Source organism: Hydra vulgaris, chromosome 02 (genome assembly GCF_038396675.1).
Source record: "Hydra vulgaris chromosome 02, alternate assembly HydraT2T_AEP".
Lineage (NCBI taxonomy): Eukaryota > Metazoa > Cnidaria > Hydrozoa > Anthoathecata > Hydridae > Hydra > Hydra vulgaris.
This window is the reverse complement of record NC_088921.1, coordinates 15,207,594-15,228,000: the sequence shown is the minus strand read 5'-3', so window position 1 is coordinate 15,228,000 and position 20,407 is coordinate 15,207,594. Positions and strand designations below refer to the sequence as shown.

General features: G+C 29.2%; 1 protein-coding gene across 1 annotated transcript; it reads left to right on the top strand.

The window, feature by feature from the left end:
• Window positions 1-2,901: 2,901 nt before the first annotated feature.
• On the top strand, window positions 2,902-4,134 carry LOC136075880 (ATP-dependent DNA helicase PIF1-like). Its single transcript, XM_065789320.1, has one exon. It carries the CDS (start codon window positions 2,902-2,904, stop codon window positions 4,132-4,134), a length of 1,233 nt encoding a protein of 410 aa, XP_065645392.1.
• Window positions 4,135-20,407: the final 16,273 nt, after the last annotated feature.

Sequence of the window (20,407 nt, the reverse complement as noted above, 5' to 3'; positions counted from 1 at the left end):
AGATTACATAATAAAAAATGGAAAAAAATATAAAGTTGGCTTGCAAAAAATTGGGATTCAGTGAAGCGTTGACGAAAAATAATTTTCGTTATCATAAAGAGGATATTAATAGTTTGGCTTCGTGTGCTTGTGAATCGCATGATATGTGTCAAAAATGTAAAAAGATTGTGTTGGAAATATTATTTTCAGAAAATAGAGATTATGTGTTGAAATATGAACAACCTTTTTATATGGATAAATATGGATTTATATGGATAAATAATTAAATTTTGATATTGAATTTTTGTATACATATTTTTTTTGTATTTTTTATATTGAATTTTGTTTAAACTTTGTATATGTGTTTTTTGTATTTTTAATATTTTTATATTGAATTTTTGTTATTTTTTTTAGATTTATATAAAAAATGGAAAATAACATAATATTAGCCAGCAAAAAATTGGGTTATTCTGAAGATTTGATGAAAAAAGACATTTATAACTTAGCTTTGTGTGATTGTAAAACAGATGATAAGCTTCGTTTTTTATATGTTAGAATGATAATGACAGACAAAAGACAGAATAAAGATAGAAAGCGAGAATAATTATATTTTTTTATGGTATTTTTGTTTAAAACTTTGTAATATTGAATTTTTTATATTAAATTTTTTTAGCATTTTATTTAAAACTTTATATACGTTTTTTTTAGATTACATAATAAAAAAATCAAGAAATTGAATAATGATATTTTGTATATGGAATTTTATTTAAAACTTTGTAATATTTAATGTTTTATTTAATAATTTTTTTTCATATTAAATTTTATAGCATTTTGTTTATATTTTTTTTTGTTTTTTATTTAAAAAAAATTTTTTATATTAAATTTTATAGCATTTTGTTTATATTTTTTTTTGTTTAAAACTTTGTATACATTTTTTTTGTATTTTTTAGATTTCATAATAAAAAATGGAAAATAATACAATGATGGAATTGACAGAAAAAACAAAGAAAAGTCTGAATTATTTGGCTTTTTGCACTTGCAATATGTACGATATGTGTCAAGAATGTAAACGAATAGGAAACGAATTGTCAATTTTAAATATTGATTATCCAACAATATATAAACATTTTTTAGATACGTTTGTTTAAACAAGCTCATGTTATATATTTAAATAATAAAAAAATTTTATATTTTGTTTAAATTTTGTATATATTATTTTGTTTATTTTTTTTTATAACGAATTTTGTATACATTTTTTGTATTTTTTTTTTTAGATTACATAATAAAATTACATAATAAAAAAGTGGAACAAGAGGAGATATCGTGGTGTAACTATTCTATTATATTAAAAGCTTCAAAAAAAATGGATTTATCTAAAAAGATAATCTTAAAAGATTATAAAAAACAAAAGAAATTTTTAACAGAATGTCAATGTGACGAATACAAACCATCATTTCTTTGTATGTATTGTTGTTCTTGTGTGGATACAGCTTCAAAAAAAATGGATTTAACTAAAGAACAACTCTTGGAAATTTATAGAAATAAAAAGAAAAAGATTAAATTTTTGGCTGAATGTCAATGTGGAGAATACGATCCTGTGTTTGATTATCGTTTTCTTTGTTTATGTTGTAGTTATTGTGAGGAATCAATAAAAGAATTTTACACTATGATAATAAAAGCTTCTACTAAACTTGCTTTATCGTCTGATTTATTAAACAAAATTTTTGGTCTTATTAATTATGAAATACGTGATTTAGTTAAATGTAATTGTGTTTTTGAACATTTGTGTTGTGACAATTGTGTTTTTGAACATTTGTGTGACAATTGTACTTTTAATAAAAATTTGGTATATCGATGGATTCGTTAAAGTAGCTATTTTTTTATTAATGTATTTTTTTTCTTTATTTTTTTAGATTACATAATAAAAAATGCAACTAACAGAAAATGATTTGGATTTTTTGATGGAAAAAATATACCAATTCAATCGAGCTCACCCAGCTACATTGGAAGAAATTCGAATACATGCGATTAGTTCAAAACAAATTTTATGTAGTCGATGTCAATGGTATGGTGAGTACAAGTGGGATAATTTTTTCATTCAAGAAATGAAACGAGTACCTCATATATTGATTTTGATGGTTTTTCAATATATTAAAATACATTATCATGTTTATTTGAATTTAAATTTTGAATGTTTTTATGATTTTTTTAAATTAAAATGTAAAGAAGATGTTTTAAACCATGTAAAAGAAAAATGTGAAGAAATTGAAAATTGTAAACATTATTTAAACGAATGTGAAGAGTGTGATGAGCATAGAGAATTTGATGGTGAAAGTTGTTCATTTATATATTGTGAAAAATGTTTTAATTCTCAATATTAATTTTTTTTAGATGAATAAAATAAGAGAAAAACATAATAAAAAAATGTTCAAGATGATGATCAAACAAAACCTATTGCCTGAAAACGAAATGATGGTTGCAAAGTTTTTGGTGAATGAACCAGATGATTTATATTGTAAAGTGGAGCAAGTTGTCGAACAGAACATTATATATATGATGTTTTTTATAAAATATGTTGTACTATATTTATATTCAAAATAAAAAAAAATTTTTTTTTTAGATGAATAATATAAATGAAAATAAAAAAATGTTGGAGAAGATTATAAATATGAATTCTTTGTTGAAAGAATTTCGCGAAAATTTAACAGACGAGGAGAAAGAAAATTGCAAAACTTTAACTGACGAGGAAATGGCATCTTTGAAATTTTTGTTAGATGAAAACGATAGTGATTTTTTATTTAAAATACGAACAAATTTAAATGTTAAAGTGATTTTGTTATGCTTTTTTATCAAATATACTTATATGTATTTTTTTCAGTAAATAAAAAAAAAATTTTTTATTTCAGCAAATAATAAAAAAAAATGTTATCTTTGCAACAACAAAAAGCACTTCAATGGCTTGATGAAGGAAAGAATTTCTATATTACTGGTGGTGCTGGATGTGGTAAAAGTTATATTGTCAACCAAATTGCTCAAAGCGAACAAATTTATAAAACAATACATATTACTGCGAGTACAGAAAAAGCATCTTATTTAATCAATGGTGTCACCATACATGCTTTTGCTGGTATAGAAACTGGTGTTAAAAGTGTTGATTATTATAAACGACATATGCATCCAGACATTAAAAAAACGTGGTTGGAAACTGATGTTTTAATTATTGATGAAATTTCAATGATTAACGCTTCAACATTTGATTTATTACATTCGATAGCTTGTGAAATTAGACAATGTTACGATGAATTATTTGGTGGTATACAAGTGATTGCTTGTGGTGATTTTTTTCAGTTGCCACCTGTTTCGGGACAATTTGTTTTTAAATCACAAATATGGCTACACTACATGACAGAAGTGTTGGTTTTAACTCAATGTTTTAGACAAAAAGACGACGAACAATTTTTTGGAGCTTTAAATGAACTACGTGTTGGTCAAGTTTCAGACAAAACTATTGATTATTTTATGACGCGTTGTTTTGAAAAAGATGAAAATTTAAACTCTAAATATACAAGATTGTTTTTTAGATACATCGAAGTGGATGTTTATAACAATCAAAAAATGGAAACTATCAAACAAGAAGGGTATTGGTTTTATGCTAAAGATGTTATTAAAAATCGAAATATTCCATGCTCGTTTCAAATTCCGGCAGCTGTTTATCTTAAAATAGGTGCTATTGTGATGCTTGTAAGAAATATTAATGTGGAAGAAGGTTTGTGCAATGGTACTATTGGTACCGTTATTTTAATAGAAAGTAATGCAGTTTGGGTGATGATGAATAAAAAAGAAGTCAAAATTGAATGTGTCAAAGAAGAAATTTTAGATTGCTCTCATACTGTCGTGGGTTCAAGATTTGGTTTGCCTTTAAAATTAGCATTTTCTTTTACGGTTCATAAAGCACAAGGAAGTACCATGAATAAAGCCGTTGTTCAATTTAATTCAAAGGCTTTTATTTATAGTCTTTATTATGTTTCTTTATCACGAGTTTGCAATATTAACGATATATTTATAATTAATAATAATAAATTTGATTTACGAACACTATTTAAAAGTATTACTGTTGATTCTGATGTTTTGGAATTTTATAAAAAATACATGTAAATTTTTTTTTTTTTTAGATTCTTAAAAAATGAAATTTGAATATCAAACTGAGGAAACTCGTTTTAGTAATAACAGTATATACACGGAACATTTTTTTTACATTAAAGATCGTTATAAAGATGAAGATATTGTAGAAGAATCACAACTTTATTCTGAAACTCGAAGTCCTGATGAAATTGTTCATCATGTTGAACAAAAAACAATGGAAGGATTTGAAACACAAATGAAAAACAGTATTCTTTTTGCTGACTTGTTTCAAAATTTCTTATTGGGTTATAATATTGTTACTTTGTGTTGCAAGTCTATTGAAAATGGTTATTGTAAAATAATGAAACGTTGTTACAATTCACCTGTTTATTTTATTAAACCTTTAGAAGGACCGACAAATTTGCGTTTTATTCAAGATGCCAATGTGGAGCTGTTTTTAATGTTTTAGAAAACGACAGCGGATGGAAGATAATACGATTATGTAATATTAAAATTAAAACTTTATCCAATTTAACAGAAAGATCCATGATGAAATTACGAGATTTTGAATTGTCTGGTTTTAAAAGAAAAATGCTCACGACAGATGAAGAAATTGAAAAAAAGAAAAAACTCAACAAAACTTATTATGAAAAAAATAAAGAAACACTAAAACAACGAAAAAAAAGTAACCAAAAGAAAAAACACATGACAAATGAAGAAATTGAAAAAAAGAAAAAACTCAACAAAACTTATTATGAAAAAAAGAAAGAAACACTAAAACAACGAAGAAAAAGTAACCAAAAGAAAAAACACAACAAAACTTATTACGAAAAAAAACAACAAAAGAAGATAGAAATAGATGAATGGTTTGGTAAATGGTATAGACCTCATTCTTTAACACAATGGGAAAAAACACTAAAAAGTACTGTTTATACTATTCTGTCTTATCAACAAAAAAAGAAAATGTTTTTAGATTATAGTATTTTATTTGAACCAGGATTATGTTTTTATTCTGCTTTTCTCGTCTCTTTGTTGATTCGTCAATGGAATGTGAGCACCATTGAAGAATGGAATAGAAAAGTGTTGGAAAAAAACACTACGGGTTTATATTCTGAAGAAAATATTTTACAACTTCTTTTTGAAGATCAAGAAGAGCAAAATGTTCTAGCGTGGAAAGACGTTTTACAACAAATAAAAGAAAAATCTAAAAATATGTCATTTCAAACTTTGATTGATTTTTGTCATTGTTTTGCTTACGAAAACACTTTTGATCGTATTAACATTAAAATTTTTGCCGTTAACAAAAAAAACACCAAAATTCGTTTGTTGCATTCAAAATTAAAATCACAATATAAAAGTTCTCTTGCAGAATTGTTAAAAGTAGTTTACGAAAGCGCAAACATTACCAAAGACGATCAAGATTCTCAAAGAGTATTTATTAACGACGAAGAAAGAAATAAAGCCAATGAACGGAAAAAAACAATCAACACGATCAAAATTTGTATTTTTCAAAAAAATAATTCTTTTCACGCTATAAGCATGTTGAATGAAAAATTTTCTACAAAGTATTTTTGTTCTAACAACTCACGTGTTTTGTTTCAATGTTCTGATTGTGGACAAAAATTTACCACAGAGAAACACAAATGCGAAGGTTATTATAAACCGGACAAATTTACATACGGTGATTGCATTACTCACTATCGTCCACAAAATTCGTTCATATGTACAAGTAGAAACTTGTTTCCTTTTTTAATGACTTTCGATTGCGAAACGAGTATTACAAAATCTGAAGAAAATGCTACTTCCAAAATCAAACCTTTATCTGAGTTGAATTATTATTGTCATTCCATTGTGATTCAATGCATTCATGAAAAATTAGCAAGAGAATGTTTTGGTTTGGACGAACAAGGTCAAGTCATTACTCAATGGATTTTTTATTATGAAAATACGGTTGAAAGTTTAGAAAGAAATCCTTTAACTTGTCTACCAGACTATTTTCAACCAGGAATTTCTTCACTTCACAAGACACACAGACGTATCTTGTGGGAAAAGCTAAATTGTGAAAATAATGAAAAATTAAAAATGGAATTGAGAGTTTACGATATCATTGCTTTAGCAGATACTTTGGTTCGATTTACTTATGAAATATGTTTACCGCGTTTTGAAAATTTAAATATATCAAGTGAAGAAAGAGATTTAATATGGCGAGAAGAAAATCCTTGTTGTTCTATTTGTAGAACTCCCGTAGATAAAATACGTCAATCTGATGTTTATAAAAATAAATTTTCTCACATGACTCCTCAAGAAATGGAAAGATTAAATCATAATGAATTTCGCATTTATAACGACAAACGAATTCAAGTTGTAAACATGGTGTTTCAAAGAGTAGGACGATTAGAATTGTTCATGTTACCTTGTCACGTTCAAAATTATTTAATCGACAACGATGCTGAATAAATAAAACAAGATTTATTTCGAGTCTCCACTTTGTATTACATTTGTTGTAGATGGTGGGAAAAATTTCAATACTTACCTGCCACTAACGGTTTATTGAGTGATTATGTGAGAATCACCACTGCTGAACTTGTAGATTATATGAAACAATTGTCTTTGCTTATCATGACCGAACACCAATTTGAAAACTATTTTAATCAAGAAGATATAGAGTTGTTAGAAGATCCCTACTTTTTAATCAAAATCTTTCGCAAATGTATTAACGAAACTGGTGAACAATATACAGACAACCTTCATTTTTTGTTTCTCATGAGAAAATTTAAGCAACCCGTCTACGAATTATGGTATCACACCATGTTGGTTGCTTTTAATAAACACTTTGAAACCCAATTTAGTTTAACTGATTTTATTCAAGATGAAAAAAATCGAGAAAAAGTTTTAAATAAATGCCAATTTTTTCTTAACGCTTTTGAAGATTATCTTGTTATTGATCACGATCATTTTTCAGGACAAGTGTACGGACTAGCTCACGATTATTGCAACAAAAATTTAGGTAGATATAGTCAGCATTTGTCTTGTCCTATATTTGCTCACAATGCTTCTTTTGATAATCGTATTATGATTGTAGAAGGTTTAAAAAAAATATTGGATATTCCGTTATACGGTCATTTGGCAGAATCTGAAACTACGCCTTTTAATGCTTTTATAAAATACAGCAACATGGAAGATTTATTTGTTATATCTAAAAATGTAAGCAAAGTCAATATTATTTGCATCGGTAAACATATTAAAATTGTAGATAGTTTGAAAATTTTAAACTGTTCCTTAGAACAGGCCAGTAGTATGTTGTCACAAAAAGCACAACATCAAATTGTCAACACCATGTTGCATTATTTACGACCTTTTCATCCCGAAGTAAATGATTTAGTCGACAATTTAGAGTTTAAAACTGTTTTATTAAAAAAACATTATTTCCTTACTCGCAAATAACAGACGAACTCTTAAACATTGAATATAAAACATTTCCACCGATTGAATTATTTGCTCAAAACGATTTAATGAAGTCTAAAAACTTACAAGAAGAAATTAAAAAATTGAAAGAAGCTTACGAAGGTGTTAAAAAATTGTGGAACTTTTTGAATTTAAAAACTTTAAAATCCTTATTGCATATCTATACTGTGCTCGATACGGTCGTATTAGGTTCTGTTATGATTGACTTTGACGAAAGAACATTTCAATTTACAAAGTTTCATATTCTAAATCATGTTAGCATTTTTAGTTATACTAGCAAACTCAATTCTACCATCAGTTTAATTCCAATCCAATATCCTGCGACCAACGAACATCAAAAAATGATTGAAAAGAGTATTCGAGGCGGTATGTCCACCAACGGTACGCAAAAGTTTGCCATTGATACAGATTACTTTGAACCTAAAATAAAAGAACTCAAATTAAACAGCGAATTGAGAGGTTGTTTAATTTTTATGGACGAAAACGGACAATACGGAGGAGCTCAATTAAAACCTTTACCTTTTCACATGAAATATTCTTTTGATTTGGAATGTATTACTTTAGACGATGTGATTCGAAAATATCATCGCGTTAATTTAAACGGTTTCTCGACGAGCGCTTTAGTGCATTGTCAAATTACTATGAAACCAGAGTATCAAGATCAAGTAGGAGGTTTTTCACCCATGGTAGAAAAAGAAATTATATCCTTTCAAGATTATTCTCCCACTGAAATTGTATCCAAACGTTATCTCAAAAACAATGGAACCTACGGTATAGAAAAAGACAAAACTATTAAATTGGTCATGAAATTAAGTTCGCATGAGACTTGTGAATTTTTAGACACTTTAATATGGTTGATTACGTGCTGTGGATGCGTTGTTGAAAAAATTTACAAAGTGCTTCCTCTATGGCGTTATCCTTTAGCTCAAAAAATGGTAAAACGAAATATGGAAAAAAGAAAAGAAGCTATTAAAAAGGGTGACAAGGTAGTGGACGCTTCTTGCAAATTGCAAATTAACGGTCATTACGGAACCTTGAGTCAACAAATTGCACAAAAACTAAATACTACTTTTATGAACCACGAAGAAAAAGCATTTCAAAATAGTATTGAAAATTTTCAAAACATTCGTCGTGTTTTAATTCAAGAAGGTCAAACCGATGAAAATATTAAAAAGTTATTCCCTTTTCATTTTCAAAATTTATTATATAACGGATCACAATTCATCGGTGTTGAACCTGAAAGATATAAATTAAACGTTTTTGAAAAAAAAGTATGTTTAGATGAATACGAAACGAGTGATTTTATTTATGATGATTATTTTAAAGAAACTTTGTTTGGTTTAATGACAAATGTTAAAACCAAAAGTATTTTATTTCACGATCAAGACAATCATCATGAAATGAAAGACGCCTTTGAACTTTTAAAAACTAAAGATCATAAAAACGCTCTCATTTTAACAACCAGCGAAAAATGCAAACTCGTGAACACCTCTTTACGTATTGTAGCTTCACAAATTTTATCTTATGCCAAACTTAATGTAGGACGTTTTAGTTGGGAATTGGGACAAGTATTAAGAAATCATGGAGCTGAAAAACATTTGGTAGTAACAGATACTGATTCTGGTTGTTTTTTTATTACGCAAAAGAAACACAAAATGCTTTCTACAACGTTTCGAGAAAAGGTAGAAGAATGGATTTATTTTTCAAACTTTGGCAATCGTTGGATGGATTATTCCAATTATAAAACGACTCATCCTTTTTATTCCACTCTTTAAGCCAAAGAAACGGATCATTTTCAAAACGAAATACCTCCTCCTTATTACATTGCACAAGCTTTTGCTATGGGACCTAAATGTTATAGCGTTCATAGCGTCAACGGAGACGAAGAAAAAAATTATTATAAAAATAGAGCTAAAGGAGTACCCAATTCTAAACTTTTATTTTCAAATTATGTCAACGGATTCGATACCTTTGCTGCCAAAAGATTGTGTAAGCAAGTTCCTTTTTCAGTGATAAAAGAAAATCAACCTATCGAACAAAATAGAATGAGTGTCAATTACAAACAAGTGAAAATACAAAGGCACACTACTGATTTTTTAAAAAGATTTACACAAAAAAATTATGTTTTTGATGACGGAGTCATGACCGAAATTCGCGATCATTATCTTTTGCAACCGATACGAGAAGCCAATTTAAAAGTGTTACCCGATATAGAAAAATTTTGTAGCGATGAACATATTCAAAATTTACTTGAAATTGAAAAATATATTATAAAACAATCAGAACATTATCAAACAATGGCCATGTTTAATCGAAAAGTTTTGATCCCTTTATTATACGATCTTAAAAAGAATATAAATTTGTAAAAAAATTTTTTTATGATTATAAAAAAAAATGGTGTTTTATTTTTTAGAACAAAAATTGACAGCGCAACAACTTGAAAACAAATTAAAAGAAATTGGTTTTAAAAATTTTTATTTAGTAGAAAATACAGAAAACGAAATTTATTATTTTAAAAAAAACGATTCAGATACTTCGCGTTTGATTCTCATTACTCTAAACGGTCGAGATTTAATTCCTGAAGAATTTTTAAGTTGTTGTCTTGATTGTTTGATTGATTATTTACGTTTTGAGTGTCACGTGGGATGTTATAAAGAAGATTGTGTTCATTGTGAAAATTATAATAGAGGTCATTATAATTGTACTTGTCTTTTAGAAAATAAAAAAGATGGATAATATAGTATTAACAGAAGTGGCAAAACGATTAAATCGAGATTGGAAAACGTGTGGAAGATATTTTAAAGTGTGTGAACAAGAACTGGATCTTATTGATGCAGATTACAGATATATTGAAGAAAAAGCTTTTGAAATGTTAAAAATATGGAATCGTAATGGCACTAAAGAACAATTACTATACGCAATGAACAACATACCAAGAATGGACATTAAAAAAATTATTTTGAACCGTATTTTGTAAAAATTTTTTTGATAAAAAAAGGATATAAATTAAAAAAATGTTTTTTTTTATTCTTAGTTAAAAAAAAATGGAAGAAAAAGAAGAAAAACCTCTTGAACAAAAAATAGAGACTGTAGAACAACCTATAGAAAAACCTTTAGAAAAAAATGATGGTAGATCTATTACCGAAATATTAAACGAAAAAGGTTTTCATGATTTCTATTTGAAAGGAACATCAAAAGAAACTGAACTCAAAGACGATGAAACCCATTCGCAAGTAAAATTTAATATTTTTAAACCTACTCAAGATGTCTATCCAGAAAATACAATTATTACAGGACCTACAAACAGCGGAAAATCAACTATGGCTAGAGATTTATTACATTGTGGAAAATTTCCTGATGCCGAAATGTTATTTGTGATACAAATGAGAGAACCTAGCGATTGTCAACACAAAACATGGAAAAATATTATCGACTCTTCAAAAAATAATTTAGAAGCGTATCAGATTATAACAGTGAACAGTCCAGAAAATTTAGATTCTGTAATACAGAGAGCTATTGGTTTTTCCAAAGATAAATACGGTATTCAAAATAGCGATCACCGTTTATTAAAAACAATACTTTTATTTGATGACATTAGCGCTTTTTGTTTAAAAAGTCAACAATACACGAGCGCGTGTTCTAGCGGTTCTCATCACGGAGTAGGTACCATTACCGTTTTTCATTCCGTACCTTCTAAAGCCAGTCAATGTTGGAACAATTTAGTGTCTCATTACAAATGTATCATTTCTTTTGATAACAACTGCGAAATTGAAAAAATATTTAAAAACGAATTTCCTTCGACCGGCAAAATGCATCATCACGTTATCAGCGATTTGTTAAATAAAGAAACTTCTAATCAACACGGACATTTGGCTTTGTTTAAAAGAAACTCTTCCGTTGCGCGCTTAAGAACTCAAATTACGAGTAAAGAACAAAAAGTATTTATTCCAGTAGATGCTCAAGGTAAATTGGACTTTGATTATAAAGATATGAGCGTGAACAAAAAAATTGTTAGTTTTCAATCTTTTCCCTACGTAAAAGCGCCTAATCTAAAAAATCATTATTATCTCAAATCGCATCACAACAACTATAATCAAGAGAAGGAGAATAAACCCGGCGAAGAAGATAAAATGGATATAAATAAGGAAAATACGATAAAAAAAAGAAAATGGAGTGAAAGCGAGAGAGCAACACAGCTACTCGAAGAAATTAAAAGACAAAAACGATATGGATTGTGCGAATCTTCAGACGAATCTACAGACGAATCTTCAGACAGTGGACCCGGTTCTGATTCTACATGATTGGGAAAGCGAAGAATTTTTACGAATTTTACAAAACGATTACGAATGTTGCAATCCTTCCAACAAAGCGAGTAAGCGTCAAGCCATGAGACAAAAGTTGGCTGTTCGAGGACAAATTTTTATTCCCAAAATGAATAGAAGAAAAGACATTGACGAAAACGAAATTAAAATATGGATGAAAGAAATTTTGACGCGTTTTAACGCTGTAAAAATGTTAAAATGCGAACTTTTATCGGATCACGAACGACAACAAATAAAAAACGCTTTTCAAGAATACGTTTGTATAGAAATTAAACTTTTTGTCAAAGAATATTTGTATCCGTATCCAAAATTTAACGAAAACGGAAAAGTCATTATGAAAAAAGAAAAAATGAAAGATAAAAATCAAGCTATATCAGACTTTGTTTATCACAATTACGACGTTTTAAAAGAATATTTCAACTCTACTCGTTTTAAACTTTATCACGAAATTATAAATTATTACGCTAATAAATTAATCTCATTCGACACTATACAACCTACAAAAACTGTAATTGATTTATTAAGACAACAATTTGACGTTGATTATTGTCAAAAAGAACTCTATTTTCAAAATAATTTGTATTTTTATGAAACATGAATAGATATAGACCTTATCACGAGTCTCCTTTATTAACTTTACGTAAGGTATTAGCCAAAAATGCCTACAACATGGATGTTTTTAACAAAAAATTCTTACAAATTGACGAACAAGAAAACGAACAAAGTAACCTAGAATCTGGAGAAACAAACACATCCAATGTCTCTGAGCTTATCCAGAGATACGATTTGCCTTCTTCTCTCAATTATGCCGATCCCATCAATCTCGACAATCAAATTGCTGGCGAAGTGAGCTTTCAACAAAGTTTAAATGCTTCGTTACCTCTAGACACTATGCTCGATAATGATATAGCTACAAGTTTAATCAGCGATCAAGAAAAATGGAAAACCTATCTCAACGTAGGAGGTGATGCTTACGCTTTTAAATCCATTTTAAATCTGAATAAACAAAGCGATTTTAACGATCAAATCGATCAAAGAAATATAAGCGAATCTTTGAGAAGCATGAGAAATTTAAAAAGATTTCCTATTCAAGACAACGCTCTTACCGCTACACCACCCACCTCTATTCAATCTACATTAAACACTTTACCGCGTTCTACTACTTTGAACACTATTCCATCGGCTAATAAAAAAATTTACACTTAGACACCTCTTAATAAATTTTTAATTTTTCACGAAACAGCCAATGCAAGTGAAATTCTAGAACAGCTTTATCGAAGCGAATCTGTAAAAAAAATTCCCAACTTGGCTAAACAGCTGATGGAAATGTGTAAAAATCAAGTCAATTATCGATTTGGCTCGCATCAAATTTCTTTACGCGTTTACAAACCGAGAAACGAAAAAGCCACTTTAAACAATTTAAAAATTTATATTTTATATCTAGCCAACGTCGTGATGTAGAAGAATCTATAGCTAGTATTATTAACAATGTCACCAACTTTGCCTTTGAAAAAATAAACGATCCAAAACAATATTCCTATTATGCTAACGAATTTTTAACTTTACTCACTTCTTCTCATTCTGTAACAAACATGAGAATAGTAGCTGATTATTATCAAATAAGACAACTCACTTTTGCCAAATTATGGAGTTTCATTAGAAAATACAACATACCCTTTCGAAACGAAACTAAATTAACCTCCGAAGGTGTATATGCTAGTGCTCTAGCTCGGGATCCTTACACTGTTATGACTTCTAGTTTTATAGAAAGCGAATCTCTCAGCGATAAAAGTTTTGGTGGAAGTAGAGCTTTTGAAATATTAACACAAACAAAAGACATTATTCAACAAAGATGTATACACTATGGCGAAATGTTTCGAGGTGATAAATTTGAAATATTGAGAGAATACATTCAAGCCAACAGTTATTTATTACCTAATAAAGATATATTTGTTCAAATGTTAAACAACTATAACGAAAACGCGTTAGCTAGCAGAGCCATCGGAGAAACAATGGTCTATTTGACGTTGAAAACTTTTTTCAACACTGTGCCTTCTTTACCTTTTAGAGATGTAACAGATGTTGTCCTATTAAAAGAAGAAGTAGAACAAACTTGTGCAAAAGGAGGCATGTTGGGATTATTGCAACATATTAAATCCAATTCGAATCAATTTTACAGTACAGAAAATACAATCAAAGAAAAAAGTTTGCTTGAAATGTTAATGATAATGGGTGCAATGTATAATTCTCATCTTGTTCGTTTAAATTCGCTTTTAATGTCTTATAAAAAATGTTTTGAAATGGATTCTAATAATATTGTAAATTTTGCCAACGCTTTAAAACATGTTACCCATTTTAAAAAAAGAAATTTATTCACTCATCCTTTAACAAAGTCTTCCTTATTAGAAATTCCAACACCCAAAATAGAACCACGAACACGAGCATCCGATCCTTATTTAGGTCCGATAGAAACTAAAAAAGAAGAAGAACCTGTTGAAACAACCACAACTACTGAACCTGAAACTGATCCCACATTATTAGGAGCTACTGCTTTACCTGAAACAACTGAAACTGAGCCAACAGCTGCTAGTGCTAGTTTGCTTTGACTGACGTACCCAAAATTAAAAAAGTTTTATTACAATTGGACACTTTAAAAAAAAATCCAACCGATTTGAAGTTTTATGATCAACTCAAAGCGCTTTTAGAAAATTCCATCTATGCCAAATGGAACGGACTCATCACCGCTTGGTCACACGTTACTTTGCTTTTTAAAAAAACAACAGATGTCAACGCTAAAAAACAAGCTCCTCGAAAACCTTATGTTTACGAAACACATCAATATTCGTACGATAGACCTCGACAATATTTTCAAGCTGATTTGGCCGACATGAACAGTTTTAATTTAAATTTTGCTTCTCATCGACCCGAATTTTGTTTAGTTGTGGTAGATGGAGTATCTAAAAAAGTCTATTTGAGAGTCACCAGTAAAAAAACAGCGGACAAAGTGCTGAGCAGTTTTAAACATATTTTTGAAGACATTAAAAGAGACAATAAAACGTTTATTTACTTGCAAACGGATCAAGGTGGTGAATTTTTTAACAACAAAATGGAAGAATGGTGTTATGAACAAAACATTGTTCATTTTAGTTCTAAAAATTATGGAAAAGCTTACTTGGCCGAATCCACCATAGGACGATTAAAACAACTTTATCAAAAATTAAGAAAACAAGGCGAACTTCAAAAAAAGAATTGGAGTTTTTATATCGAGGACATGGAACAAAAACTCAACGAAAAAGAACGAGTCACGAGTGGAATCGCTCCTGATGAATTAGATGCTGACGACGCCAAAGGTAAAGCTCTTCGTTTAGTCGATCAATACCGAGACGACAAAAGACGAGGACATCATTTTTCTTCCAACATGTTACATCGAGTAGAAAAAGAATACAAAAACGAAAAATTAAAAATATACAAACCTCTCTCCGTTGGAACCGAATGTTATTTGAAAAAATATAAAATAGATCCCAAACACACTTTTAGCAAATCGACTACTCGCGATCAACCGTATTGGGACACGAGCAAAAAAGTAATTATTATCAAAGTCTCTCAGCGCACTAACCCTTCAGTCGAAGGTTATTTACCCGTTTATATTTATAAAGTGGGAATAGTAGGCAATTTAAATAAGACATTTAAAGTAAAACGAGAAGATTTGTTACCTGTTAACGAAGAAGACAAAGACATTTATTATAAAATCTTTAACGAATATGTTAATACCTTTTTAAAACCTTTGAAGAAAAAACTGCAAGAAAAAAAGAAAAAATGAACAATTTAACGTTTGACGATGTTTTAGATGTAAATAAATATGATTGTAGCACGTATTATTTTAGCGAAATTAAAAATAAAAATCAAGCTAGCGTGCATTATAATGTTTTGAACGATTTTAGTTTACCCTTGACACCTAACGATATTGACAAACCCACATTTAAAAATAACACCATTTTACATTTAGCCAGTATGGACGTACCTACAAATTTAACTCGAGTAGACGAAAGTTTATCTTTTTCTGAAAACGCTTACGGTTTAAGAATGGAATCCAAACCAGCTATAAAAAAAATGTTGTCCGATATTCAAAACGACATGATTGCTAATCCTACAAGACCCATAAAATATTTTTATCTTGTTACAAAAAGTGTTGTCTTGTACGCCAATCATATCCCTTTACCAGGTGACACGTTTCCTTGCTATGACATATTAGATATGGAAAACATGAGTAGCGAACATTTGAGTTATATGTGGTCCTTTTATGCGACAAGTGGAGGTAAACTTTTTGGTGTTATGACACCCAATAGCGGACAAGATGATTTTTTTGTTAGAAACTTGGAACTTTATAATTCTAGATTAAATAGAGTGCTCTATTTTTCAGACTTTTTTTCAACTTATTATAATAAAGATGTTAAAATTTCATCAACAAAATATTTTAATCCAAAATTATTATTTGATCCTGACACTGAACTTAGATACAAAACAGCTGTAGTCAATATGCCCATGATCAAGTTTAGTTTAGATGCAAACAACAATGTACAACAAAATTTATTCAACGGCAATACCGCCCCATTTGCTAATAGAACTAACTATAACTTATTGTGGTATTATAAAAAAAGTAACGAATATGCAAGCAACCCTTCTTTTTTACAACCTATTCGATCTAGTTCAACTTCAACCGTACAAGAAATAGGATTGTCTTATTTTGGTTTTTTTGCAAACAGAACATCTGCAAGTGAGTACGTTCTAGAAGATTTTACCAAATTACTACAATATAATTATATTAGTACTAGATCACTATACGACAACATATTCAACTTATCCTTAAACACTCACACTAGTAAAAATTTTGTAATATATGCAAAACATCCGCTTTTAACCGCAACAGAAATAGCAGCTGTTTCACCCGAAAGACAAATTATTCTAAACGGTGTAGAAGAAACTTTTGTTCGTCCGTTTATTCACATCATGCTGACACCCAATTATAAAAACCCCTCATTATCTTTGGGAAGCTTACTTTCGGATACCAGACCGTTAACTGCTGATGATAATATTCTTAGTGTTGATTTAGATATTTATATTAATAACATATTACCTATTGCAGAAAGTCAAAAAACAAAAACAAAACACATTGTACCGTGGCAAATTGCTTTTTTTTTATTAAAAATATTAACCAACACCAACACAATACCCTTTGAAGGCAACCTATATAACGTAGAAACTAATCTTAACGATTTCAACATACCTTATAATGTCAATATTCATATCAACGCCTTATGGAAAATTTGGAATGATTACGTTGATACGAAAAACCCCGCTATGCCCGGAGTTTATACTACTGAAAAAATGGTACTACTACAATTTGCAGATATTATTAAAGGTGCTTTTGCAAGTATTCGCGGAGTAACGTCAACCAGATTACTCTATGTCACATCATCCGAGTTGGGGACAGAACCTGTAGAATTATTAACTAGTTTTTATCAAATATGGTTTCCTCTTACATCTAGAAGAAAATATTATCGTTACACTTTGAAAAATATACCTTTAGCTTCTTTACCTTTACCTTTTTTTAACGTCGATCAAGTCATATGGCCTGAAAGAGAATTAAAAATGATGGATGTTTTTACCCAAAGTTTAAACGTAACAAACAATTTACTCAATCTCAATTTAAACAACTTGACCTTTGCCGATCATACTTATGCAGGACCCGATTTTAACATGTTTAGTAAATATCTTACCAATATACCCAAAGGTATACCTTCATGTATTCCCCAACCTATTGACGGAGTATCCAATTATTATACTTTTTTTTCTTTACCCTCCTTCCAAAGAAAATTATTATCACCCATTAAATTGAGCGTATTCCTTAAGAGAAACATGTTGGGTTTTAAAATGAGTCATAATTCCTATTCAGATTATGATATCAATTATGTTTCCCCAACCGGAATTATTGGCGAACCCGAAATAAAAGGCACTCCCTTTCAAGTGTTACCTTCCAACTTACCTGATGACATTGTCAAAATATGGACAGGCGATAACGCTTTAATCGCTAAATATAACGCAGAAACTTTTATTGAAGTTTTAATCTATTGCGAGCAAAGCAAACCGCTATTTTCAAATAGCATCAAAGTACCTCTTGTCACTACAACTAGTTTTAAAAGAGCGACAACACCGACTCATAAAACATGGTTAAATAGTGTCAAAGCTATATTACAAGGAAATAATCTAACATAATTGGTATTTTATTGCACTTCGCTCGACGGTCAATTTATTTATCAAAAAAAGAGCGACGGTACGATTATACAAAGTTGGACAGACAGTTTGCCTTTAAAAAATATCATTTTAAAAATGTATCAACCTGTTGGAAACAATCCTGTACCTTATACTTTACTTTTACAAAGAGATCAATACAGTTTAACTCAACAAATCAATCCCTTTGTTATGCAAGTCGATCAAAATATGACCAACGCCATGTCGGTAGATTTTAAAATTCAAAAAAAAAGACTCGCTTTCTTAAGATGTGCTCTAGTTCAAATTAGTAACTTTAATAACACCGTTTCCAACTTTCCTTCAACAACGGACACTTACATTTTTATCAAATGCGATCAAGCTTTAAATTGTGGAATGTATATGAACAAAATTTATGTTCCCGGAATTGTTGCTTTTTTCAATTTATCAGACTACACCAATTCTACTCAAGTGACCACCAATATTGATTTTACAAAAAATCGTAATCCTTCTATTCAAGGACAATTATCCACTTTTGATATCAACGATGTAGACGACTGGAAACAATCAAGATGGTCGTTTCTTAATTCAAAATCTGAACCGCTTACCTTTAATAATCTTAGTTCCACCGTTTTTTTTAATCCTACGTTAAAGATTCAAATGGTTCCGTTTTACAATTAACTAGTTTGATTAGTATAAAATAATGTCTTTTATTTTTTATTATGATTAAGAAAATATAAAAAGAAAAAAAAGTTGTTATTTATTTTTCTCTTACCTATTTACATAAAAAATGAGTCTCTTATGTGCCAAAGGAAGATATCATAAAAATTTAGTCAATTTAGAAGAAAAAATGATGCAAGAATCAAAAGTTAATCCTAAAGAACAATTCAGTCAAATTAAAAATCACATGCAGCAATTACAAAATCAACTGACTCAATATTCTACTAAATCTGAATTGCAAAACATGAAATCTGAATTGGATGAAATTAAAAAAATAAAAAATAAAAAAGAAGAAATACCAGAAGAAAAACCTCCCAAGAATAGGAAAAAAAAGGAACAAATCAAATCCAAACCTAAAAAACGAAAATATTCAGAATCTGAAACCGAAAGTTCAGAAGAAGAAGAATTTGTTGAAAAAAAACCTAAAACCAAATCTAGTCCTTTACACATTTGTTCGCAATGTTTTCAAGAAGTCAATGCTGTTGACAAGATAAACGGTTTATGTAGAAACTGTATTATTCAACAAAGAGCCATTTTATCAAGTCCACTCATGCAGAATAACAACGACAAAAAGAAAAAAAAATTGAATAAAAAAAGTCTAATTGAACTTGGTTACACTCGTGCTTTAAAAGACGTTAAAAATAAAAAAATACCATTTAAAAAAACTACTTCAGAATCAGAAGATGAATAAATAGGAAAAAAATGTTTTTTTTTCTTTTTTTCAAAAAAAAATGGGTTCGTTAGCTAAATATGTGAGAGACGGTGACGGCAATCGTTATACACCCAATACAAACGGTCATATTACTATTGAAAATGTTTTGGCACAAGCAGATCACGAAAATCGTTTATTGCAAGAAGCAATAAGTGGTAATATTAGTGCAGAATATAAAGCGATATTAAATGAAAAATATCCTGGATTTCAAACAGCTCAAGCTCAAGATGAAGTCATTGCTGTTAATAATCAAAAATTTTCTTACGATCTTACTTCTGACATGGCTAATTTAATTTCTTTTACCACTATACTCAACGAATGGACATATCTACCCGATTATTATATAGATTTCGATTTATTTCTTTATAAAAATGTCAACACGCAAACAAGATTTACACCTACAACAGACGATGAATTAGTCAACAAAGTCTGTCTTTGCAACAACTTTATTCAAGCCTTATTCAAATGTTTTAAATTTTATCCCAACTATCAAATAAATAATACTACTTGTGCCAACAACGCTATCATTATTCGTTCTTATGATCGTTTTAAAACAATGCTAGTTAAAAAAAGTTATACAAAAGCGTTTAGAGAGTCGTGGATTAATCCTAGTTTAGGTTTAACAGAAGAAACTGAAAATACAAACCCTATTACTTTTGCTGAAACCAAAACGCTTATACAAGCTGCAGACCCTAATGGTCTCATTAGACCTCTTAATGGAACACCAGCTCCAGTAGTTCCTGGTTATCAAACAACGCTAAGAGATAGATATAATGCTTTTATGACTGCAGAAAAAGGTTGTAAATTTAGAGTACCTTTG

What these genes read in the sequence shown, in the direction of transcription:
- LOC136075880 (XM_065789320.1), top strand. Translation starts at nt 2,902, where the DNA reads ATGTTATCTTTGCAACAACAAAAAGCACTTCAATGGCTTGATGAAGGA.